Here is a 23,602-nt window from a genome sequence, read left to right as displayed (position 1 = left end):
GTCAGGCTGTCCTAAAATTGCATGCAATCGAGGCTTCTAAGCTCAAAGGAAGACATGGCCGCTCATTGAAAATTGAAAAGGGTATCGTACATAATAAAGAATATAAAGTGGTGTGTTGGCCAATTTGAAGGTTTGTAGATAATATTTTAGATATATACTTTAAATCTATAAATGCATACATTTTAAAATCTGAACTGAAACAGCGTTTTTCACCGCAGTATATACAAAAATCATTCGTATTCTCAAATCGAGTTGGATGATCATATGTACATACTCTTGTTGTTTCTATAGGGTATAATCTCTTTTATATGTTTGAAAACTGTAGAACATTTCTTAGATTTGTGTTAAGACACAAAATGCCACAAATTTATCGAAATCTATTAGCAATATAAGATGTCAAAACCCTGGTCCCTGGCAAAGTATTTTGAAATTTGAATAATATCTGGGGTCTGGGGACCGTTTATATGGACCTTAATAGTTCTTTTTAACGGTCTGAATTGCCATCATTGTGAGAAAGACTGCTCTTCTTTTCAAGACCTTGCTTTAAACAGTGAGATTTCACTCTCTGGGTCGTATATGAACACACCGCTACATCCTCACTGGATGATGCCCCATACAACTTCGTATTTTGCCATTTTGTATGAAAACTAGACTGCAAAATAGTTCATAAAAGATGCTCTTAAAAAAGTGAACAATCCTTAAATACAGTCACAATGAAAACCATGATGTGAAAAATTGATAAAATAGAAAGTTGAAACATTTTTATAACATCCAATGAACTTTTTATCGGCAAAATTATACTCATCCTTAGTCAGCATTCATGATTTTTTTTGAAGATCTCACCAACTGCCTAAATAGGCCAAAAAACATCTTGGTGTTTCCACCTATGAGCAGGGATGTTAGGTGGATACTAACTGATGCTAGCTCTCTTAACCAAAACCTATTTACTACAGTATACCATTATAAGCAGACCATTTTTCTTTTAAATAACAACAGAATAAAGAAATATTTCAAAATGATGTCATCTGGGGATCCTGGTTTGCAAAGAGTACCACAGTTCTCATACACTCCTGAGAACATGCAACTTCTTGGCAAGGTATACAATGTTCTATTTTACTCTAAAATGACCAAATAAACTGTATTTGGGAAGTTACAGATTTTGATCCACATTTTAGGCCATTCAATCTATGCAAGAGAAGGGTTTAGAGTCAGATCCTCGATATAGCACATTGTTAACATTTGCTCGTAATGCTCAACAAATGCAACAGATTCAAGGTCTTTCGAATGAAGGTAATAATCCGATGGGGAACATGATTGCACCATCTGGACAGCAGCCTGGGAATACTAGTCATGAAGGTTTCAGCAATGAAGAACATTCTATTATGCCTGGAAATCCTGCAAAAACTACAAGTTTTTCTTCAGAGCAAATAAATCAATTGAGAAGTCAAATAATGGCATATAAACTGTTGTCACATAACCAACCACTCACAGAACAGATTAAAATGTCAATCCAAAGTAAAGGGCCTACATCTCGAGTGTCAAGTGCACCTCTTCCAGCAGATCGCACAGGTATGTATAGTATTCAATCCATTTTTTATCATACTGTGAACATAAGCAACTGCAATTATTCATGAATAAAGTGTTTGTGATATATGTCATATAGAATTATCAGGTCAAGGTAAGCTAAATGAATTATCTGGGGCTGACATGATTGCTGTTGGGAAAGGATTTTTAAAACATATTCAACAGATCTTAAGCTCACTTTTACTGGTGAATAAAGTTGCAATTAAGTCTCAAATTGTTTTCTTTATAGCACAAAAGGTTCCATCTGATAACACGGCCAATGAGTTCAATAACTATGGTTCTCCAGCAGCAAGTACAGCTAATGCAACCACTTCTCAACCAAAACAAGAGAAAACAAAAGAAGAAGAACAGAAACCTCTGGTTACGCAAGCAGCCCAAGCTGTGCGTCCTGCCCAAACCCCATCAAGACCTGCAACAGCATCGCAGATTTTGGCCACAATACAGAATCCTGCTCGTTCCAGATTGGCTCCTGTTGCAAAACCTGCCGGATTAGATCCGGTTGCAATACTTCGAGAAAGAGAAAGCAGGTACATATATTGTAATGTTTGAAAATATTTGAAAATCTCACTTCTCCCATTTTGACCTAAGCGTAGACCTAGCTGTAACATCTCTTCTCATTATCTTTCATAGAATTCAGGCTCGAATAACCTTACGTATTCATGAATTAGAGGGGCTGCCATTAAAATCGTTGGCAGAAGATTTGCGATTGCAAGCTACCATTGAACTGAAAGCATTGAGGCTTCTAAACTTTCAGAAGCAGGTAATAATGGAAAGTGCAATGATTTAATTGTCAGCATTGTGTTTGTTTCGTTAAATTAAATCAATATATTTGTATTTAAGTTGCGTGCCAATGTTGTGTCGTCAACTCGTCAAGAGACAACGTTGGAAACTGCGCTCAACTCAAAAGCCTACAAACGCAACAAGAAGCAATCTTTGCGAGAAGCCAGGTACAACTGCAGACCTAAATGTGTTGTATATATGCATCCAGACCTCCAAGTTCTCTCTGCTGAATACACCGCTACATTGTATATTATTGTGTTTTATGCAGGGCCTCCGCAATGCAAGGAAATTTCCTTGCAATAGGCAATCATGAGGGAGGGAGGAAGAAATCTGTTTTAATAGAATCTATTACATATATTACATACGTGTAGTATGCATTCTTTTTAAAAGTTCTTTGTTTCTCTCTTTTGTCATTGCCCTATGAGGTGTCGATTTAATTGAAACTGTTGAGAGAACATGAACCATGCAATCTTACCTATGCGCGCTCTCTATAACCTAGGATAACTGAAAAACTGGAGAAACAACAGAAGATAGAGCAAGAACGAAAGCGAAGACTGAAACATCAGGATTATTTGGCGTCCATTATTGCGCATGGTCGGGAGTTTCGAGAATTTCATCGTGGTAATATTTCCAAGATTGGAAAACTTAACAAAGCTATAATGAGTTATCATGCTAACAGTGATAGAGAGAGGAAGAAAGAAGAAGAACGATTAGAGAAAGAAAGGATGAGACGTCTTATGGTTAGTAAATTTTGAATCTTGGATATTTGTCTCGGATATCTTAGTATTTCGTGATCAATTAGCTATGACTGTGTACTATAGGGTATAGTAGCTTTCTACTACTTATTTTCTTCGCCTATTTGGCAATTCGCGTGATTCTAGGAAGAAGATGAGGAGGGTTATCGTAAACTTATTGATCAAAAGAAAGACAAGCGTTTGGCTTACCTTCTTGGCCAAACTGATGAGTACATCAGTAATTTGACCCAGCTTGTGAAGAAACATAGGATGGATATCAAAAGAAAGAAGAGAGAACATCGCAAGAAACGCCGAGAACTTGAGGGTGAATTAGGGGATATGATTGATAGTATGGATCCTGAGGAACATGTGGCTGTTGTCAATACAGAAACTGGTGAAATGTTGACTGGCAATGATGCACCAACTGCTAGTAAAGTCGAAGAATGGCTGGCCCAAAATCTCAAGTATGTTTTAGCGTATTTATATTACTACGTACATGAGTGTCATAAAGCAGTATGCTATGCATGGGCACCTTTGGTGTTTATGTCTAAGGCATGTGCAAGAAACATGGAATACAGTTTCAATTTAACAACTTGCTAACGCTGTGTCTCTATCTAAAATAAAAATAGGGTTGGATGAAGGGGGGGGAAGGACATGTAACACATGCACACAGTGAGCGCATTTCATGAAATGTAGCTAGTACAATTACATGAAATGCAGTATTATTAGAGGAAATATTATCACATGGAAATAATGTATTCTTTCGTCCTACATGTATTTTTATACCTTCAATGATTTGACTTCTTTATTAAGTTATCAAGTTGCTCCTCGTCAAGAAGATTCTGACAATGAAGATGATGTTGATGAAGACGAAGATGATGACGAAGACGATGACGAGGCTGATGATGACGATGGAGAGGAAAGACAAAAGAAAACATTAAAAAGCAAAACTGAGGAAGAGAGAAGGAAGGAGGAATATGGTGCTGAAGATGATATTGAGTATGTTCGTTTACATATAGATCTACTTTAGTTTCCATGAAGCGTCATTTAGATCGAGAGAATAAAGTAGAAAATGAACCATTCCACCCAAACCAATTGTTTCTTTGTCGGTTATAATCTATTAGCAATGTTCATGCACTACTTCGAGGTCAGGTGGTAACAGAATTGGCCAATCACAATGGTATATTTTGGAGTTCAATACGATTTAAACATAATGATTACTAAGTGTTCATCCTGTTTTTTTTTTGTATAGGAGTACAACGGTTTACGAGAGCAAGAATTACTATAACATTGCCCATGCATTGAAGGAAGATGTCAAACAACAGCCAAATATTCTCGTTGGTGGAACATTGAAAGAGTATCAGGTATCGTATGTATGTATGTCTGCAATAGTTAGATTAGTAGTATTTAGATTAGGACGTGCAATAAAAGAAATGTTAAATTAAACATATCTTACAAAATCCCGAATGACAAATATAATCGTAAAGCTGAACCATATTTCATACTGTTGTTTCTTCACAGATCAGTGGTTTGGAGTGGCTGGTCTCCTTACATAACAATAACTTGAACGGCATTCTTGCGGATGAGATGGGTCTGGGAAAGACAATTCAAACAATCGCTTTGTTGTCGTATTTGATTGAGAAGAAGAAGATTATGGGGCCATTCCTGGTTATCGTTCCTTTATCGTAAGTATTGATACATCGTATAGAGGTGGAGGGCTGAATATCGGGGAAAATAATGTTTTACAGTAAGAGCTTGGGAAAGTTCATACGTAATTATACCTTCAGGTCAAAACACTGCATGTTTACCTCTGTAGATTATCATTCTGAATTCTGAAAAAAACAATTTTGTTATTTTGTAATTTCAGTACTTTATCTAATTGGACTCTGGAGTTTGGAAAATGGTGCCCTTCGATAATTTCGATATGTTATAAGGTAAAATGAAGATGTTTTGGTCAGAAAAAATACTGCATGTGGATTTACTTGAAAGTCATCGGCGCGACGCTTTGTAAAGACTGAAGATGGTGAATTGAACAACGAAATATTTGTTGTTCTTCTAGGGATCACCGAACTGTCGACGTTCTCTAGCCAATCAGATCAGGACTGGCAAGTTTAATGTTATTCTTACAACGTACGAATACGTGATGAAAGACAAAGCTGTACTTGCCAAGGTAATGTGTTGTTACCCCAGCCCTAACTATAGTTCAGATTACAACTGCTTTCTACCGACATGCTATTTTAATGTAGGTGCGATGGAAGTACATGATTATTGACGAGGGTCATCGAATGAAGAATCATCATTGTAAATTAACTCAAGTGTTAAATACATACTACTCTGCGCCTCATCGGCTACTTCTGACTGGTACACCTTTACAGGTATAACTATGTTGAAGAAATAATGCAATTCTCATTCATTGTTGCGTTCGTTCGATTCTCATGCAATCAAGTGATTAGGAATATTTTGAAGAAAAGGTGCTGCTCGTCAAAAATTTTATCACACTGCCTTTTATGTCTAAACTCCTGCATGTAGCACTTGCACCAAACCACCAACCCTTATCTTGCCGTACCCTCGATCTGAAGTTGTTTATACTGAGAATATTCACAAACGACAGCTGAATTCATCCTACTTTTATATACCTCGTAGATTAGTAAAAATGCTTGCAATCTTGTAGGAAGAAACAATAATTAGTATTGGGATAATGAGAATAATACGTGATTTCGCCTTTTCAGAATCGTCTTCCTGAGATGTGGGCATTGCTGAATTTCCTGTTGCCATCCATCTTCAAATGTTGTAACACATTTGATCAGTGGTTTAATGCACCTTTTGCAATGACCGGAGAAAAGGTAGCTCAATGTTGCAGCTATGGTTACAGCAATGCGGACGGGGAATCTCATGAAAATTCCTGTGTCTGTAACGTTTGATGTTTCTTGTTTCAAATATATCAGTTCTTCATTGCAATCTTCCTTATAGGTGGAGTTGAACGAAGAAGAAACTTTGCTCATCATTAGACGTTTGCATAAAGTAGGTCGAGACACACATAAACATTAAATCCTGGTTCAAATCTCCTAACCCACATACACCAAATGGCTTTAGCAGAGACAAATCAGCGTAGATCATTGCAATCAGTTGTGTAATTCTCTATTAAGGTTCTACGTCCATTTTTGTTACGGCGTTTGAAGAAAGAAGTAGAATCTCAGCTGCCAGAAAAGGTAACAAAGATCTTTTATTTTCATTGTTGAACGTACGTAGCAAAGGTTGATTTGAGGTCTATTATTCGTAGACCGAGTACGTGATCAAGTGCGACATGTCCGATTTACAAAAATTGCTGTATCAACATATGTACAAGAAAGGAGTGTTATTGACAGATGGTTCTGAGAAAGATAAAAAGGTAGAAATCTTTATTGATACTGTAATAATATCCGCGAAAATTTCTTTGGGTGGTGTTTTTAGGTGTGGGGATTTCCTGGCATGGTGACTGTAATAATGTGATTTTGTTTACTTACGTTCCCAGGGTCGTGGTGGAGCTAAAACATTGATGAATACTATCATGCAGTTGAGAAAGATTTGTAACCATCCATTTGTATTCCAACATATTGAGGTCAATAGAAAAGTCAATTAGTTATATTCCAATTATATTCCAATCTGGGGCCGGTTGTATAAAACTCTTAACTACATTTTAAGTAGTTAAATAGTAGTTAACTAAAAATACATTGTTCTGATTGGCAAATTCTGCCACTAACTATAGTTAAAAGTTACCTACAACAGGATTTATGCAACCAGCTCCTGTGGCATAAGTTCATTTTTACCAAATTTTTGCTTGAAGACTGCGGTTTTTTAATAGTCGTTTTCGTCCTTCATTCTATTCACAATAGGAATCAATTGCTGAGCATCTTGGTTTTACCGGAGGCCTGGTGCAAGGGTATGTTTCAGTTTCAGACATCAAGTACTTTGTGATGTGTAGCCGTTGTACGCTGATTTATTGAAATAATTAGCTACCACACAATTACATAAAATCAAGCGATCGATAACTGTGTAAATGTTGAAATTTTTAGACCACAGCTTGTGCGATGTGCCGGGAAATTTGAACTTCTCGATCGAATTCTGATGAAATTGATAAGCACAAACCATAGGTATGTAAGCGTAGTCAAATAATTAAACGTAAATATACCATAGTTATAGGAAAGTAACATAATTACGACAGAAAGAAAACGAAACTGCTTCAACAACATTTTTACTTTTCTCGGTGAATTATAGGATACTGTTGTTCTGTCAAATGACGTCTTTGATGACAGTTATGGAGGATTACTTCAATTTTAAAGGTACGGTGGCTTTCTAACCTGAATAGCTACCAAACGGCCCAACTGTAGTTGTAGAAAATAAAAATCTTACGTTCTTAATGTTAATGCAGGGATAAGATATCTACGTCTGGACGGAACAACCAAAGCTGAAGATCGTGGACATCTTTTGCAACTCTTTAACGCTCCCAATTCCATTTATTGTGTGTTTCTGTTGAGTACCAGAGCGGGAGGTTTGGGATTGAATCTTCAAGTGGCAGATACAGTTGTTATATTTGACAGTGATTGGAACCCTCATCAGGTTTGTACTCATTGCAAAACCACTGCATGCTCTCGTCCGTCTCAAAGGTTTGCGTGTGCCGGCTATTGTGTTAAATACTGTATTATATATTGCATTTCTTTAAATGTGATGAACGAAGTGTGTGGTTGATCGAGAGCCCATGGATGGTCACAGAGGTCATGGTGGATAGACGCCAACTAACCGGCATAGTTTTACTAACTTTTACTAAGTGTGTTTTTGTTGTTTTTCTTTTTTGTTCTCCTAGGATCTGCAAGCGCAAGATCGTGCACATCGTATCGGTCAAACAAATGAAGTCAGAGTTCTTCGTCTGGTTACTGTCAACAGTGTTGAAGAAACCATTCTAGCAGCTGCTAGATATAAACTCAATATCGATGAAAAGGTTATTATTGTTTTGTTAAATGTTAGGTTTTTGCGTACTGTACTTAATACAGTACTTATTTATTCCTATTAATGACTTTCAAGAGTTTGAACCTTAATTGTTGCCATTGTGGCATTCATCGGCATTTTGGCCAAACATTACAAGTTATTATTTACGAGTAGAAGTCTTGCTTCATTAGGACCTGGTTGCCTTCACTTAACTCTCATTTTCTTTAAATTAAAGTGTTAACGTATGTGTGTATGTTTCCCCAGGTCATTCAAGCAGGAATGTTTAATCAGAACTCAACATCTGGTGAGCGTAGAGCTTTTCTGGAGGCTTTGCTTGAAAACGACAAAGATGATGAGGAGGTAGGTTGTGCGTCCATCCTCTTGGACGTCCTTCAAAAATACATTCGACCCATCGTATGATTGTCGTCAGCTGCCGTGGTCTTAATCCGATAACATTATTGTACTCTGGTAACCCGCCTGCATGACTATATTTACCGCAGGAATTAACCATTTTGTTTAACCGTTTGAAACTTTTTCAACAGGAGGAAAATGAAATCCCAGATGATGAGACCGTAAACCAAATGATTGCCAGAAGTATTGAAGAGTTTGAGATATTTCAGGTGAATGTTTTATTTTACCTCAAAGGATTGAAGTCCCTGCCGGATTGGCCTGCCTCGCAGTATCTCTGGCATAGTCAGAAATCATTTTAGGCTTTGTTACTCTCCGGTGACTGACGCAGTTCAACAGCCTTGAACCTTACACTCACACTCATGGATGTATTTTTTCATTTAGAAAATGGACACTGAAAGGAAACTTCTGGTAAGCTTCGTACAAGTTTGAAGTTTCCACAACACAATTGTTCTTAGTATTGCATGTTCATCATTCCACAACCACATGTGTTTAGTTTTTAAGATAGCCATTTAAATTTTTCATCATTTTTTAATGATTAAACATTTTCCAGGAGGAGAAAAGTGGCGGGAAACCACGTTTGATGCGAAGTAATGAACTGCCGAGTTGGATCATTAAAGATGATGCCGAGGTAAGAGAAATTCCTATTCACCGAAGATGGAATCCTCGAGTTATTTTCACAATGTTGAAGCCTTAAAATATGTACAAATTATTTAAACCAGTCTCCATATATGCTGCAAAGCTGATTCCGCGACCCTAATATTAAGTGTTTTCAAACGTGGTACAATCTTACTCATAGATCCGGTATTTGTGGGTTGCCAATCCCTTTGAAATATATTTTGTGTAGGTTGAACGATTGACAAATGAAGATGAAGAAGAGAAACTATTTGGTCGTGGCAGTCGACAGAAGAAGACAGTTGATTATAGTGAACCACTAACGGAAAGACAGTGGCTTAAGGTATTGTATGCTATACTGTAATATATCCTTATATACCCTCATTTCATCCACCATGTCCTGCAGGATTGACCTTAAATTGTACGTGTACACAGTGTATACATGTATGTATCTCGTCATTTACAGCACCGCACGTTTATCATGGTCAGACTTAGTGTAATACTGTAATACTCGGATTCCCCAAACGTTGCTCCGTATTAATTTCCCCAAGATCCCCCAATGCAAATATTCCAAAGGATATTTCATTGCGTCTTGTTTGCGGTGGGATCAATAATTTCTGGAATGAAAGGCATTTTTTCACCACAGTTATAATGAGACGATGACTTTGTTTCTTTCTGCAGGCGATAGAAGATGGCTGTCTTGATGAGATGGAAGAGAGGCAAAAAACTAAAAAAGCAAGAAAGCGGAAACGTCATGACGAGGATGGTGAAACTTCTAGTCAAAAAGTAAGACAGATTGATAAGCACATTTTAAACACTCAAGGTTAATCACTTTGCAATAACAGTACGGTTCTGTGGTCAGTCGCAGCCGTTCATAAGATGTCTGAAATATAAAATGTTTTTGTTTTCCAGTCATCAAAGAAAAAACGTGGTCGACCCAATGTAGACAAAGGTAATTTGACATAGGAAGGGTTTTTATACGGTCAAAATTGTTTGAATTCCTTCTGAAAATGATTTTTCTTGTAGTGAAATTGTCACCCATTGCGGCTGATTTGAGGAAGAAAATGAAGAAAATAATGAAATATATTATTCATTACAGAGACGAGTAAGATCTATTTCTAAATTTGTACGTGTATTATTTTGATAGCTCATAACTATACATAACTAACTGACAGCGATTAGGAGTCATCATTTGTTGGTAATTCCCCTGAATTGATATTTTTCCCTGTACAATAGAAGCATTTAGCGTTTATTGAACGTTGTTTTTAGGGGGTTCGGGGGGATGCATTCAGAGACCTACAGGTGGATGTTTCATGCGATAGATTAACTCGCCTGTAGTCGATGGTCTTGGTCAGGGTTGTACATAAAGATAAATCCTAATTGTGTGCGCTAGGATGATGCAGTTAACTCAAGTGCAAGAATGACCACATTATGCGCCCCTTTATATTAAAACAAATACCATACGCTAATATGTTTATCAAGTTAATACACTATGCATATATTTAGAGATGATCGTCCATTAGCACAAATCTTCACAGTATTACCTTCAAAGAAGGATTTGCCAGATTATTATCAGGTTATCAAACAACCAGTCGACATCAAGAAGATCAAAGTAAGATATGACGCAAGCTCTTCGTTATGTAAAAATTCAGTCATAATCGTCCTGAAAACTCTTGTTGTTCAAATTTATCGAAAAGTTGTATAAAGCTTGTATACATACTGGCATGCTTTGGTCATGCTTGAAATAATATGTTCTCTAATATACTTGTCTGTATTTAAGACGTACAGTAAGTACAGTATTATATTGTTCTCATATACACACATAAAGTTCTATTATGCTAACACGATTCTACTTACTTAACGAAGGAAAGAATTAATGGGCATCGTTATCGCTTTATGGATGATCTGCAAGGCGATTTTATGTTGATGTGTAGAAATGCGCAAACATATAATATCGAAGGCTCAATTGTAAGTTTTTTATATATAATATGTGGTATTTGGTCTATAGCACATAATCTCCTACTCATAATATCGGTATAATGACATATTACAACCATTAGAGTTGCTTTTTTGATGACAAATACGTCACAGCGTATACATTTTAATACTTTATTTAAGTAATGACGATATACGTTATCAGCAATACCTGATATGATTAGCATGCACTTTCTTTTCAAATGACGGTACCCACGTAATTCACATGTCAATTTATTTTATAGATTTATGAAGATTCTGTGGCGCTACAGGTAGTGTGAGAATAGAGTACTTACTGTACATGCATAAGCTCATGCAAATACAGTGTTTGATGGTGGAATTTTTTTATCGTCTTATTTTTCAGTCGCTGTTCCTGCATGTCCGCGAGAAAGTGGAAGCAGGTGAAGAACTGGTGGAAAATAAACCATCGAACAGCGATAAAGAGGAAGAAGAGGAGGAAGAAGAGGTTTGATTTTATAGTTGTATCTAATACCATTAGTCCATTAATCCATTATCTCACTTGTAACGAAATTCCAGAACGTTCACGTTAACGCCATAACATCCCCCAATTTTAACAATATTCCCTAAGATTAGCTATATGTTTAAAAAACTTATATTTCTACCTCTATATACTGATGTCAATACTTGAGTTCATTGTATCCAAGTATATTCACGTTGTGCTATTTAACATACCCTCGTGCATTTTAAGATCGAGGAACAAGCTGATGAAGAGAGCGACGGTTCAGATGACGGTAAACTTCTATCTTTTTAGCAATAAAATTTGTTTGTTTGGTCGTGTTATATACAGCATGTGTGCCTAGCCATGCAGTATATACAAAGATATGTATAAGTGAGAGTAAAAAGATTATGAAGCAGTGAATAATTAGAATGTGATAAAACTGAATTCGTGGATATAGTTAGACAGATTTAAAGCAGTGGATAATTAGAATTTAGAACGTGGTGGAACTGCAGCAGTAGATAGTTGGAATTGGATAGAATTGAGGGTAGTGGATGATTAGAACGGGCTAAAACTAGCTGTATTCTGTAAGGAAGATAGGGCAGAACATGGAGGGGATATTTGTAGTAAATAGTCGGAGATAAACAATGGTTCGTGTTCGCAGAATCAATATACATCGCCTCTATATGGTTGATGCATAGGATAGAAACTCTTTGCGAAGTGACTCTATTAAAAAACTATTTCACTAATTTCTTACTTTCATTTGAAATCAGAGGATTAAAAACGTTCATAAACAATAATGATCATGCTCTAAATCGTGATGCAAGTTTAAAAAAGAGTTATAAATTTAACATTCGCTGTTAATTCATCAATTTTCGTGCAAAATCAATTTGACGTTCAACTATATAGAATATCAACTTACCCTGTTGAACAGAACATTAGTAAACAAATTATTTTTGGGGGTAAATACCTACTCAAAATTATATCAATAACTGGTAATACTGTTAATTGACTACAACAGCTAACCGTAAATGCTTATTACCTTAAAAGCCAGGCTAAAGCTATTCCTTTATTTATTTATTTATAGCTCATCAATCAACGTCACAAGACGAAATCAGTTGAATTTAGCTCAAAATCTAAATTGATCAACGTATTAATTTAAAAATTTAAACAGTAAGAATCACGTGTAAATCATGTAACTAATATATACTACGTAATGCAATACCATAATGAACATTAATTTATTACAACCTGCTCTCGCGAATTTGCGCTCGTTGGTCAAAATCAATTGATCTTAATCTGTGCGTTTGAATCAACCAATGGTTTCCCATTATCAATTGCCTGTTACCCATTGGGAATATAGACACATGCATGCATGTAATGAACAAGATGTATATCTACCCGTGCACACTCTTCTAATGAAACTAAGTAATGGAAACTAATTTCATGCGCTCTAATCGATATATATTTCGTCAATTGAAATTGACCTGAAAATTGCTGAGATTAATCATTCTAAACTAATCATTCTCCTCTTGCCTCTGCTTCTTAATTGTTAGTTCATTCGTTATTCGTTTATTGGAGCAGCTCTAGTTCTTGATGGACACCGTGCATTAGTATTTAATAATCTGTTGTTGCTATTGTTGTATATATTATGGTATTTATGGCTCTGGGTACGAGCTTGAGGTTATTGGGTTATTTTCAGGGTGATGACACAGGTCTGGGACTAGTGGCCAAAGAGGAATCCCCATTAAAATTACTTGATACACCATGTCGAAATTAATTAAGCTTCATTCCGCTGCTAGTTCCAGACCTTTTATACTCACGGTCAAATCAGTTAAGTAGTTGTGTATGATGCTTCAGATCTGGTTGTTATCGGGCCGTTAGTAAAAGAAACGAAATGATAAAATATTGCTATTTAACTCTATTTCATATTAAATATATTTATTAAACAACTTTGTCTTTGTCTCTTTCTGTGTTAACATGTGCCCCTCAACCGTACATACGGTAGGTGTCTCGCCTCGATGAACACATGGTAGTGCAACAGTGTAGTTATCAAACATAGTCTTCAGCTTCAACCTTGCTTAGATTTCAGAACTTTAGAAAGGTTTAGTTACGAAAAACAACGTCGTATGAACAATGAACAATGAGAATTTTCCTCTTAATGATATATTAGTGTCTGTGTTTGTAAACTATTTGACCTTTTTTAGATACTACTCTGTCTTCTTTGAAAATGCGTATTAAGATCAGCAAAGAAGAAAAGGTATGAAAACTACACTAGCTTTGTCTTGCTTATCATTTCTTGCAAATCGAAGATTTCGAAGTTGCTTTGCACATTTTCAAGGAAACTATACTAAGGATGCGATTAAGACTTTGTCGTTCGTAGAAGAACTGTGAGGTGATAAATTATATTAAAATGAATTACTGTTGATCCAGGCGAAGAAACGACAGAGTCAAATGAAGGCGGCTGCTGAAAGCAGTTCACGACATGATGAAAATTCTGAAGAGGTATGATTACATCATTTTTATTCTTCGGTTTTAATGACTTTCTATCTGTGCCACTGATCTGTGCTTTCTACGAACAATGTTTCCACAACACAAATCAAACTTTCCGAACATCAAATGTTTCCGCAAACGGGCGGAAACATTGCAAAACATAAATGTTTCCGCAACAATGCTTCCTGGTTTACTCTGAACTATATGTAGTCCGAATAAATAATCTCATATAGCTTGGATTATATAAAGAATCGGTCAAACATCTAGGAAGGCTGGTTAATTGTGCCAACTGCGAGCTTCTGCAGAGGGTATAAAAAATTGAAAAATTGGATTGTATTGCTATTCTTATGTAGCATCCCATATGCTATAAAGATTGCGGCAGAATACGACAAGTGATGTAATATTTAGCAATATGGTAGCAACTGAACAAACCTATAATGATCTTTTATAGATGGAGTCCGGAGGTGAATCTGAAAACTCATCATAATTGCTAATGGCCGGACAAACGGGTATTTGGTATCCTTTCTGATGTAACGATTGTATTCAATCTGGTATCCTTTCTGATGTAACAAGTTTATTCATGCTGTGTTGCAAACCAAGCATATGTGAACTTGTATTCCTTTTGAACGCATAATACATAGCCATTAGCAGTGCAGATGATTTTTGTCAGTTTTTTAATACTCTAAATTGTGGATAGTCAAGAATAAAAATTAGGTTGTCATAAGTCAGGTTCTCTGTGATTACACGTTACCAAAGTAAACCACTCGGGCCAGTTCCGTGGTAAAATGAGTAATGTTAATAAAAGACAAAAATGTTCCTCGGAGAATACTTCAGCTGGAGGTTTTTCAGCTGAAACGTTGACGAACATTCTTTTTTTTTATATAACAATGGCATGCACTTTCCAACCACAAAAGTAGCGCGAATGGTAACATGAAGCAGATTTCTTATTGATAACGGTTCGCGCGAAATTGAACGTGTTCATTTCCCCAGGGCTGTTGCATACAGCCTGACATGAAGTGCAAAAGACCAAAAGACTTTGGGTGGTCCAAAGACAGAACACGTTGCTCTATAATTAGCCCTTTATATGCAGTGGTTTTATTTATAATCTGGCGAGACAAACGGCCAAACATGACGTTCTGTCACAATGATAAAATGTCACCATGCATGCATGCGGTGTGGCAGCAGCTCATAACCCCATTGTCAGACAGTTGAACACCTGGCAATACTCACGCAAAATGATCATTCCGTTTATGGTTCTTGTTTGCCAAACCACTCAATTTCGACGATTGACCTGCAACAATTATAGGAAAACAATGTGTTTATGAAATATATATATTTAGCGATTTGTATTATATAGAAGCAGCTGGAAATAATCGGCTTTTTTGGCTGGACATTTCTTGAGACCTTTGGCTCCCTCCCACGAATAATCCGTCTCGTTTCATCTATTTGTTGTAAACTTGCCCTGTTTCCTCTCGAGATAAGCCAATATATAAACAAATTAAAAGAGAAATTACTTCTGTAGCCCAGCAGATAACGTTTGACAGTTGTGACACGGGCGTATATAGCGTGATTCATTACCAATTTCTTGAAATGTGTCTATTGTCTGGGAGTGGAAGCGGAAACACTAGAACAATCTGCAGCATATTTTGGCATATCTAAAGTAAAATATCACGTTTTGGCAGAGATTGTAAGAATATACGTCTATACGAAGCTATTCGACGATGACATGCATATTTAAATTGTGAGAGTCCTGATCGCAAGGATCTTATTTTAGAGAAATTGTGCGACCAAAAACGATACTTTACACTCTAAAATGCCCCATGCAGCTTCAACTTCATCCACGATCGTGATACAAAATTAAGAGGCGCTAAGGAAGTTAAACCGTTTTTAATTACAACTATAAATCTATAATCATAGTATGCATGTTGTAACGCACACATTGTAGCTAAAGCCATGAAACACGGGGGGGAGGGGGCTCTCTTGAATTGGTGCTAGTGAGTATGCACAGAAAAAGCTTCGTGCCCGGGTAGACTATGGGTAGACAGTATAATCTTATAAAAATATAAGGGTCTTCATTTCGTGTGGAATTATGCACACTTCAAATTGAAGGAACAGTTGATGGCTTGAATATGAAGTGTGTATAATTCCACTCGAAATTAAGACCCTTTAAACCTCTAGAATTTACCTGCATCGAGTGAAGTGCCAAAAATCATTACTGAAAATATAAGCAGTTCTAACTCTTAGTGTTGATAGTACATGCCTTGTTCCCCAGGATAACATAAGCGAGCCTGTTAGAGTCCAATCTTGTAACGTACAATGTTATTATATTATTATGACTTAGTTTAGTAGCTATCGTAGTTAGTAAGGCATGATTGATGGGCTGGTGGTAGGGTTCTTGTACAAAGAGCGACGAAGGGGTGGCGATGAAGCAATAAAGTTTAACCAGCTATTCTTGCAACATACTCAATTAATATTAGGGTAATATTATATGTTCCATATATGAATCATGCTATGATAAAACCCAGACTCATGGTCGTCGAACCAGCCCAGACGGGCCGATCATTGATGCTGTGATAAAACCACAAACTCCTCGCCCATATTGACTAATATTTCTATGAAATTCATCGACGTCACCGGCCAAAATATGAGATCAAAACAAAATTTTGTTTTTGATTCAAAATTCGACAGATTAGCTCACAATTTGTGAATACGACTATAACCGCCAATTATCTCGCGATTTATGATTAGAAGCTTATCATACCAAATCTTAAAGATAAATGCGTCGTTAATCTCCCCTCATAAAACAAAGGATTTTGAGGTAACTCAATAGTCATATAGGTTATATCATTGTAATTATAGCGCATGCAGCATTTTAGAATGTGATTAGCTGTATACACTATAATTCTCTAATGTGTTGTCAGAGATTATTAGGTCTTACAGTGTGGTCATAGATAATTAGATATCCTATCTTTAACGCAAGTGAACATATTTTTACAAGCAGTAACCAGGGATAGAGTGTATATGAGACTAACCATAAGTCCATATAAGATAGCCTTACGCTACAAAAACGAAAAATTGTTACCCTTAATAATAACGAAACTCGAGTTAATACTTGATAGGAAACCACGAAATATCATGCATTGGGTGAAATGCGGGTAAACAGGAAGGTCTATTAGATTTTTTAAGAATTCTCTCGTATTTGTGCGTTTCACATTTATTTTAGGAGTCTTTACACCCTCGACGATCAACTTTAATTAAAGTGGATGGGCGTGTTAAAAAATGTGTCACGTCTCATCCTGTTTGCATGCTTACGAAAGATATTTGATCATGGCCATGGGTGTGGGTCAGTTATTTACAAAAATTGTTAGATTTTCAAATATGTTTCTGGCCAATTGTCTTGATCTTTTATGTTTTGCTATATTGCCGAAAAGGAATTAGCGGTTTTGAAAGAAGGATTAACCTTTTAACCTGTCGAATCGTAGTTGAAGTTTCATTAGATTTTTCAATACTCTGTGTTCAAATTTCTGAAATAGCATCGGCTTTTTCAATGACTTCTAAAGGCATTTTAGACGATGATAATCCTATAGCAATATCCTTGACATATTGCATTGTTAGTGACATATATAATAACTTGTTGAATACTGTCTAAAAGTATTTTTCACTGTTTCCACCTCGATATATTCCCACGCCGATCAGTTTTTTGAAGTTGAGAAATTTTGACAAGTGTTCTCTTATAGGCAGTATTGACAGAAACGATAAACAGAAATATGTATAATTGCATTAGTGTTGCGGTAAGCAAAACATTGACTTTTATGGTTTAGACTTGTTCACTCACTTCAACACCGTATCAGAGTATCTGACTATTAAAAAACATTGCTCGGGTTTATCCGTCGTTTTAATCAGATAAAAATCTTTTTGGTGACGCAGCCATATTTTTTAAAATATTTTGTCTGTTGTGCAATCTCTAAACCTTGAAGCCTTAAACTCTATAAACGTGTCAACCCTGGCAAGGATGTTGGGAGAGCACGATCGTGCATATACACTACTATCTGTTTCGTTTTCTCCATATAGATAAAATCTGTTTTGTTTTCTGCAAATAGATATGGTCACGCTTGATTGCAAAAAATTTAAAATATGATGTATTTAACATAACTGATAAATTGATAAAAATAGTAAAAACAAGTCCGAAAGGAGTTGTTGACATGTGACCGAAAATTTCGCTGCCATGGTATACATACTTGAATGATTGGCCCCAATTCAGCATAAATACATGGATGATAGGAATAGGCTCAAAATGATTTCTCGTGCATTTATATTTCTTATTAATTCAAACTGTCAGAGGGGTATTTATTGACGATATTTATAAGAATTTTTTTTGAATAGTTTCAACGAAATTGATGCCATGTTTCGACGTCTCTATAACGGCTTTTCCTAACAGGAGGAACTTTGACTTTATATTTATATATAGTTGTTCTTTTTCTATACTCGCCCATCTTTTGCTCTAAAACAGAAATCAAAAAAGGTTTTGTATAGTTAAATGATTTCCTCAAGCATTGGGTCATTAAACAATCTTTTCAATCTTTTCATTGCAAGACAACAGACTATGTATACATCCATCACAGGTAATTTGGATCCTACAAATTGGATCGTTCAGTTTAAACAGACCCCCGCATATTTTTCACTTGAAATTGGTTGAAGATTTTTTTCCTGCCCACCGTGAGCTTCACTGCCAACCACTCGATCGCTACAGGTTGCATATGGATTTAAATTCTTTTTCAAGTTTGTGAAACATTTAAACAATTCAGAAAATGATGTATCTTTAGGAATTTGATGCATCTTTAGGAATTTGATCTGTCTCTATAGACTTAACAAGCTTTCAATAACGCTGACCGCGTGCACATGGGAATGCCATCATCTACATCTTAAAGCTTTTATTTTTTTTAACAGATGTTTGTATCCTATTTCAGAACAATCCTTACTCTTAGAGATATGAGATATTAAATTCATATTAATCTGGCACTGCTGAGAACGATTATACTAGGAGTTTTGTTGTCCCAACTCCCAAGAGCTAGGGTTTAAGTTCGTATCGTCTAAAGGCGGTTTTCCATGCACTAGCGTTGATTTTCGGGCGAAGCGACATTTTGCTTTTTTTTTCAGAGCTCCCAACTGCAACCATCTGGAACAAATTGCCCAAATACAAAAGAATAAAGGCGCTTCGCGCGAAAAATATCGCTAGTGGAAAACCGGTTTAAGATAACCACCATGCACCAAACATGCAGGTTCGACTAATTGAATTGATTGGTTTAGCAAGCATTTTCCGATATCAGTTCACAAAATACTCTCGTCAAGAGGCCGACAAACGAAATATATAATTAACTATAGAAACCGAAGGCGAGAGTTCAACTTTTGAAAAGTATTTTCTTTTTTTCAAAGTAGGTTATAAAGTATAGGTCGACCGTGTAATATTGTGTGTGCATGAAATTAAAAAAGAGCTGCCTGAATTTTTGAGATTCTTTTTGATTATAGTACAATTTTGATTAGACCAGTTTTGTTTATGTTCTACCCGGATTATATTTTTTTGTCTTTAATCGACAATGCTCTTGCGGGAAGCACTTAAGACATCTGTAAATTCAGTTATGAGTTGACACGTGCTGACGCGATTGGAAAGATTATAGATAAGATTTTGGAGTTACGTTACGTACGTATTATAACATATATAAGAATTACAGGAAATCAATATGTTTATGAAGTATCATATGTTTAACACTACAAGCCATGACTCCAGGTTCAGTAAGAAGGTAACTTGCTTTTCAAGCATTCAAACATTTCGAAACATTTGGCAAATTAGCAACCACAAATATAATCAATCGACTGGAACAGCGAAGAAAATACGTTCTATGAAGAAGGCTAGAGACTAGAACTGTGAACAGCGATCAATCCCAAAACACATTTTTTGTATATTATCTGGCTATAACTAATTCCTGCGCATAATCTCTTCCTTTTATAACAAAAATTGTCCAGCTTCCTCCAAAGATAAGCCTATGTAAACAAATTAAGAGAGGAATTATTTTCTGTAGTTCATTATAGGTGACGCGTTTAAAAATTATGACATGAATGCAAGTATAATGCAGTTGCATTTTCACCGTGAAATATACTCGAAATTTTGTTATGCAGTTAAAATGCGATATCTAAGTAAAGCCTCGTTTCCATATTGTCGTGAACAAGTCATTTTTCACAGATGAGAAATATAGTCTGGATCCAAAGTCATTATTCAAATTTGTTTCTACAGTATATTTCGAAAGTCTTGTTCCCAGGCTTCTAAGCCACACCACGCTGAATTTTACATATAGATATTAGAGAGAGAGAGAGAGAGAGCACTGGCCGTTAAAAGATTGCGACCAATGATGTGCTGGAGATGAGTGGGGGCGTGGGAGCGATAATACATTAACTTTCCTGAATGTCTCTGGCGACTTTATTTTTTCAAAGTGCTATATACTTACGAACTTCTGGTGAGTTCCAAGGAAAAATTGTGACATATCTACACCCAAAGTGGAAGATCAAGGTATTTAGATCACGGAAACTGCATGTTCAAACAAGTATCACCATAGATTTAGAGATAAAATTGATTACAATTATTTAACCATCTATATATATAATTTCCGAAAATACAAATATCACCCTTGTTATACCCTATTCCAATTGGTTCATATACTGACTATAATCTATGAAAGGGCAAGTTATAGCTACCTTTCATTAAGCTACTTTTTATTTGGTAATAAACTTTATTTTGAATTCTTATGTGCTAAAATTATATCAAACTTTTCATCTTGGTTATAATTAGAACGGCCAACTGTGCAGTCTACGGGGTACCCTGCTTCTCCTATAGTGCTTGATATGCAGTCTGTTGTATTCTTTTGTATATTTATGTCATTAAAACGATACCATCGTCTCATCCTATATATCACGCTGCGATCAAATTTTGTTTGTCAGTTCTGCTATCCGATTATATGAAAAAATGCGATATAATTTGTGTAATTAAAGTATGAAACTTACACGGAGGCTGTGTCTTCAAAGGATTGCATGATCAGCATGAATCACAATTATACCATCAGTGCATCGTGACATTGCCTGTGAAAAGTCGAGATCTGGATATACAAGCCAAGTTCTAAGCCATTAAAATAGTTGAAAATATAGGGAAACATTTATGACTGATAAAATTATATAAAAAAGAGAATTATATCAGAATGAGTCTGAAACTCTGAGAATTCATATATTCTTTTGCCTTCAATTATTTTATGCTATATTTCCCCTGAGTATATACGTTAATAACTTAATAAATCGTTTTATAAGATTATCGACTTATCGCAAATGTTCTAAATATTTTCTCGCAATAGCTGCATACATGCCTAAATCTTACCTTGACTGTGAAACATTTAGAACGAAACAGCATTTAAATATATTTTTATGTGAACTTTACGATTTTGTCAGCTTTACATTCTTCACAGATTCCAATCATTCATTGTTACGCGATAAAGGAGCTTTTAACAATCCATGTTTTCTAATGTTTATACTTTATATCCCACCGATGCAAACATTTGGACAGATATCGATGCTCATTTTAATATAGCAGGAAAATAAAAATATTCAATATTTGGTATGTGGTAAAAGTGCATGTAATAACTGATATCTCACTCTTTCATGCTATCAATTTCATGAGATTACAAACATTTAAATTTAATATAGCAAGCATGCAGTTTCCGTGTACCCTACACTTCGCCCAGCAATTCTCATATATACCAGCTAAAACTTATTAAACGAGATATTAACTAGAATCTCGTAATTCTAACATTATATTCTATAAAATTTGACCAACTAACTTGCCGTAAAACCAACGATTGATTTCAGAGATATTTTAATCCTCAAATTATAGAGGGATCATATTTGTGAGCGTAATCTGTTAGAATGCATGTCAGCGGTAGATAATGGTGCATATAATGCATCACGTTTAAAATCAATAAGCTTTATATTTCAAAACTCGCTTGCTTCAAACGTATCAACTTATGAATTTACTTAATAATATCAGTGGTGTATGATATATAGAATTCGGTTTTCTTTCAGTATGCAGGAATGCTAGACGGTATGTAGTTTGTACTTTTACTGTCAATGAACAAATGTGAAAAGTATGGACGGTATTTGCGATTATATCATGTGATTGAATTAAGAGATATTTATCGATGCATGCGTGTGTGTCAACTTTTACAGAAATAGGATATATCTTTGAAAGAGCAGAAAAAAAGTTTAATCCAGCATGTTCATTTGTAATTTTCTGATTCGCTCTTCTCTTGATCTGCATGTGGTTAACTGGGTGTGGGCGAAAGGCGAGGACTGATTAAACTGATATTGAGGACGGTTGACACTTTTGCATCCAAATTACCCGTAATTATACACCTCCCAGAAATTCTTTAACTATATTGAATCGCATTTTGAAAATTCTTTTTCTATGTTTTGAGCCACAGCGTATGCTGACGCGTTTTCAGCTAACCTACTGGAGGTCGGATGAAGATGTTTTTCGGCCAAAGGTTCATTCAATTTAGATATCCATGCATACATGCATGCAATTTTTCAATGTCTCAAAATATGGTTGTTTGAAATCTTGTTCAGCGAAACAAATGGTTGGGCAGCTAGGGGAATGTAAAGCTTTCAGGTTGTTGCGATGCAATATTAGCCGGAGCCTTGTCGACCGCCAAATGATCATGTCATCTAAGATAAAATTTGGTAAAATTTAATAAAATAAATTCTCACTCTACCATATCTACTTTTAATTGACATGACCAATCCGTGTTGCTATCATAGTTGCGTGCGGCGTCGAAATACTAATTCACCTAATAATGCGATTTAATCAATTAAGTATGCGATGTTTTTAAGGCTAGTTTTCACGCAGGAAAGTCAGTTATCCTGATGAGATCGGACAACTGAAAATTTCTTTTGTCTGTAAGTTCTCGACCAGAACTAATGGCTTGATTCAAAGGAAACCTTCCCGGGGTTAGAGAAGAAACCAGTCTAAATACATAGCATATGGCAAATCCGATAAATACAGAGGATTAAGTCCATAGGCAAGGCCAAGGCTTTGTTGATCACGTTTAATGCTTTTGGAGATCATCATTGTCGAACAATCGTACTAAAGATATAAGTTTATATGTCAGTATTTTAACCTCATACGTCACAAGTACTTACTAATTGCTTAGTTGAGGGCCGAACCTCTTTGCGTGGTATTACCGCATTGGCATTAAAACAAGCGTGTTTGTTGCACGCTTTGTGTATTTGCAAATCAGATGTGAACCCATGGAGATAGATACAGCAATCAAACAAGATGCAAGTTCGGTTACTCCATCAGCATGTGGATCGAGGTTATATAGATGTTGTTCTAGGTTAGGTTAGGTTATATAGACGATCGACTAACCATGCAATTTGTCTTTTTCGATGTAGTTAGTATGATGAAGTCGGTATTTTTTATTGTGTTTTATATATAAATCTATGAAATTTTCCCAAATGTTGATTTTTGCCCGAGTAAAAATTAGCAGGATTAGTTAACAAG

At 35.8% G+C, this 23,602-nt stretch overlaps 1 protein-coding gene across 2 annotated transcripts; it reads left to right on the top strand.

Annotated features, from left to right (window-relative positions):
* Positions 1-25: 25 nt before the first annotated feature.
* Positions 26-14,740, top strand: LOC114527070 (transcription activator BRG1-like). 2 transcript variants are annotated; one of them, XM_028548657.1, is made up of 40 exons: positions 26-130; positions 997-1,096; positions 1,176-1,569; positions 1,814-2,111; positions 2,215-2,344; positions 2,425-2,531; positions 2,864-3,104; positions 3,246-3,562; positions 3,912-4,097; positions 4,351-4,462; positions 4,620-4,783; positions 4,966-5,032; positions 5,158-5,268; positions 5,345-5,473; positions 5,828-5,941; positions 6,069-6,119; positions 6,245-6,307; positions 6,379-6,486; positions 6,610-6,696; positions 6,971-7,017; positions 7,151-7,228; positions 7,353-7,417; positions 7,507-7,694; positions 7,939-8,073; positions 8,325-8,420; positions 8,603-8,680; positions 8,853-8,879; positions 9,022-9,099; positions 9,316-9,426; positions 9,765-9,869; positions 9,996-10,035; positions 10,110-10,188; positions 10,590-10,695; positions 10,950-11,051; positions 11,303-11,329; positions 11,422-11,523; positions 11,767-11,809; positions 13,722-13,774; positions 13,948-14,019; positions 14,459-14,740. In XM_028548657.1, the coding sequence occupies exons 2-40, from the start codon at positions 1,016-1,018 to the stop codon at positions 14,492-14,494; spliced, it is 4,428 nt and encodes a 1,475-aa protein (XP_028404458.1). In that variant the 5' UTR covers positions 26-130; positions 997-1,015; the 3' UTR covers positions 14,495-14,740. The 2 variants fall into 2 exon arrangements, with proteins under 2 accessions (XP_028404458.1, XP_028404459.1); XM_028548658.1 differs by lacking the exons at positions 13,722-13,774; positions 13,948-14,019; positions 14,459-14,740 and adding an exon at positions 12,602-13,414.
* Positions 14,741-23,602: the final 8,862 nt, after the last annotated feature.

This window comes from Dendronephthya gigantea, unplaced genomic scaffold (assembly GCF_004324835.1).
Source record: "Dendronephthya gigantea isolate DGI-Jeju-01 unplaced genomic scaffold, DenGig_1.0 000043F, whole genome shotgun sequence".
Taxonomy (NCBI): Eukaryota; Metazoa; Cnidaria; class Anthozoa; order Malacalcyonacea; family Nephtheidae; genus Dendronephthya; species Dendronephthya gigantea.
Note: the sequence above shows the minus strand (reverse complement) of the source record. Positions and strands in the feature narration are given on the sequence as shown.

What these genes read in the sequence shown, in the direction of transcription:
- LOC114527070 (XM_028548657.1), top strand. Translation starts at nt 1,016, where the DNA reads ATGATGTCATCTGGGGATCCTGGTTTGCAAAGAGTACCACAGTTCTCA. An exon ending in AAGAGTTTGAGATATTTCAG is followed by an intron (nt 8,681 to 8,852) that starts GTGAATGTTTTA and finishes TTTTTCATTTAG; the next exon opens with AAAATGGACACTGAAAGGAA. An exon ending in GAGCGACGGTTCAGATGACG is followed by an intron (nt 11,810 to 13,721) that starts GTAAACTTCTAT and finishes GACCTTTTTTAG; the next exon opens with ATACTACTCTGTCTTCTTTG.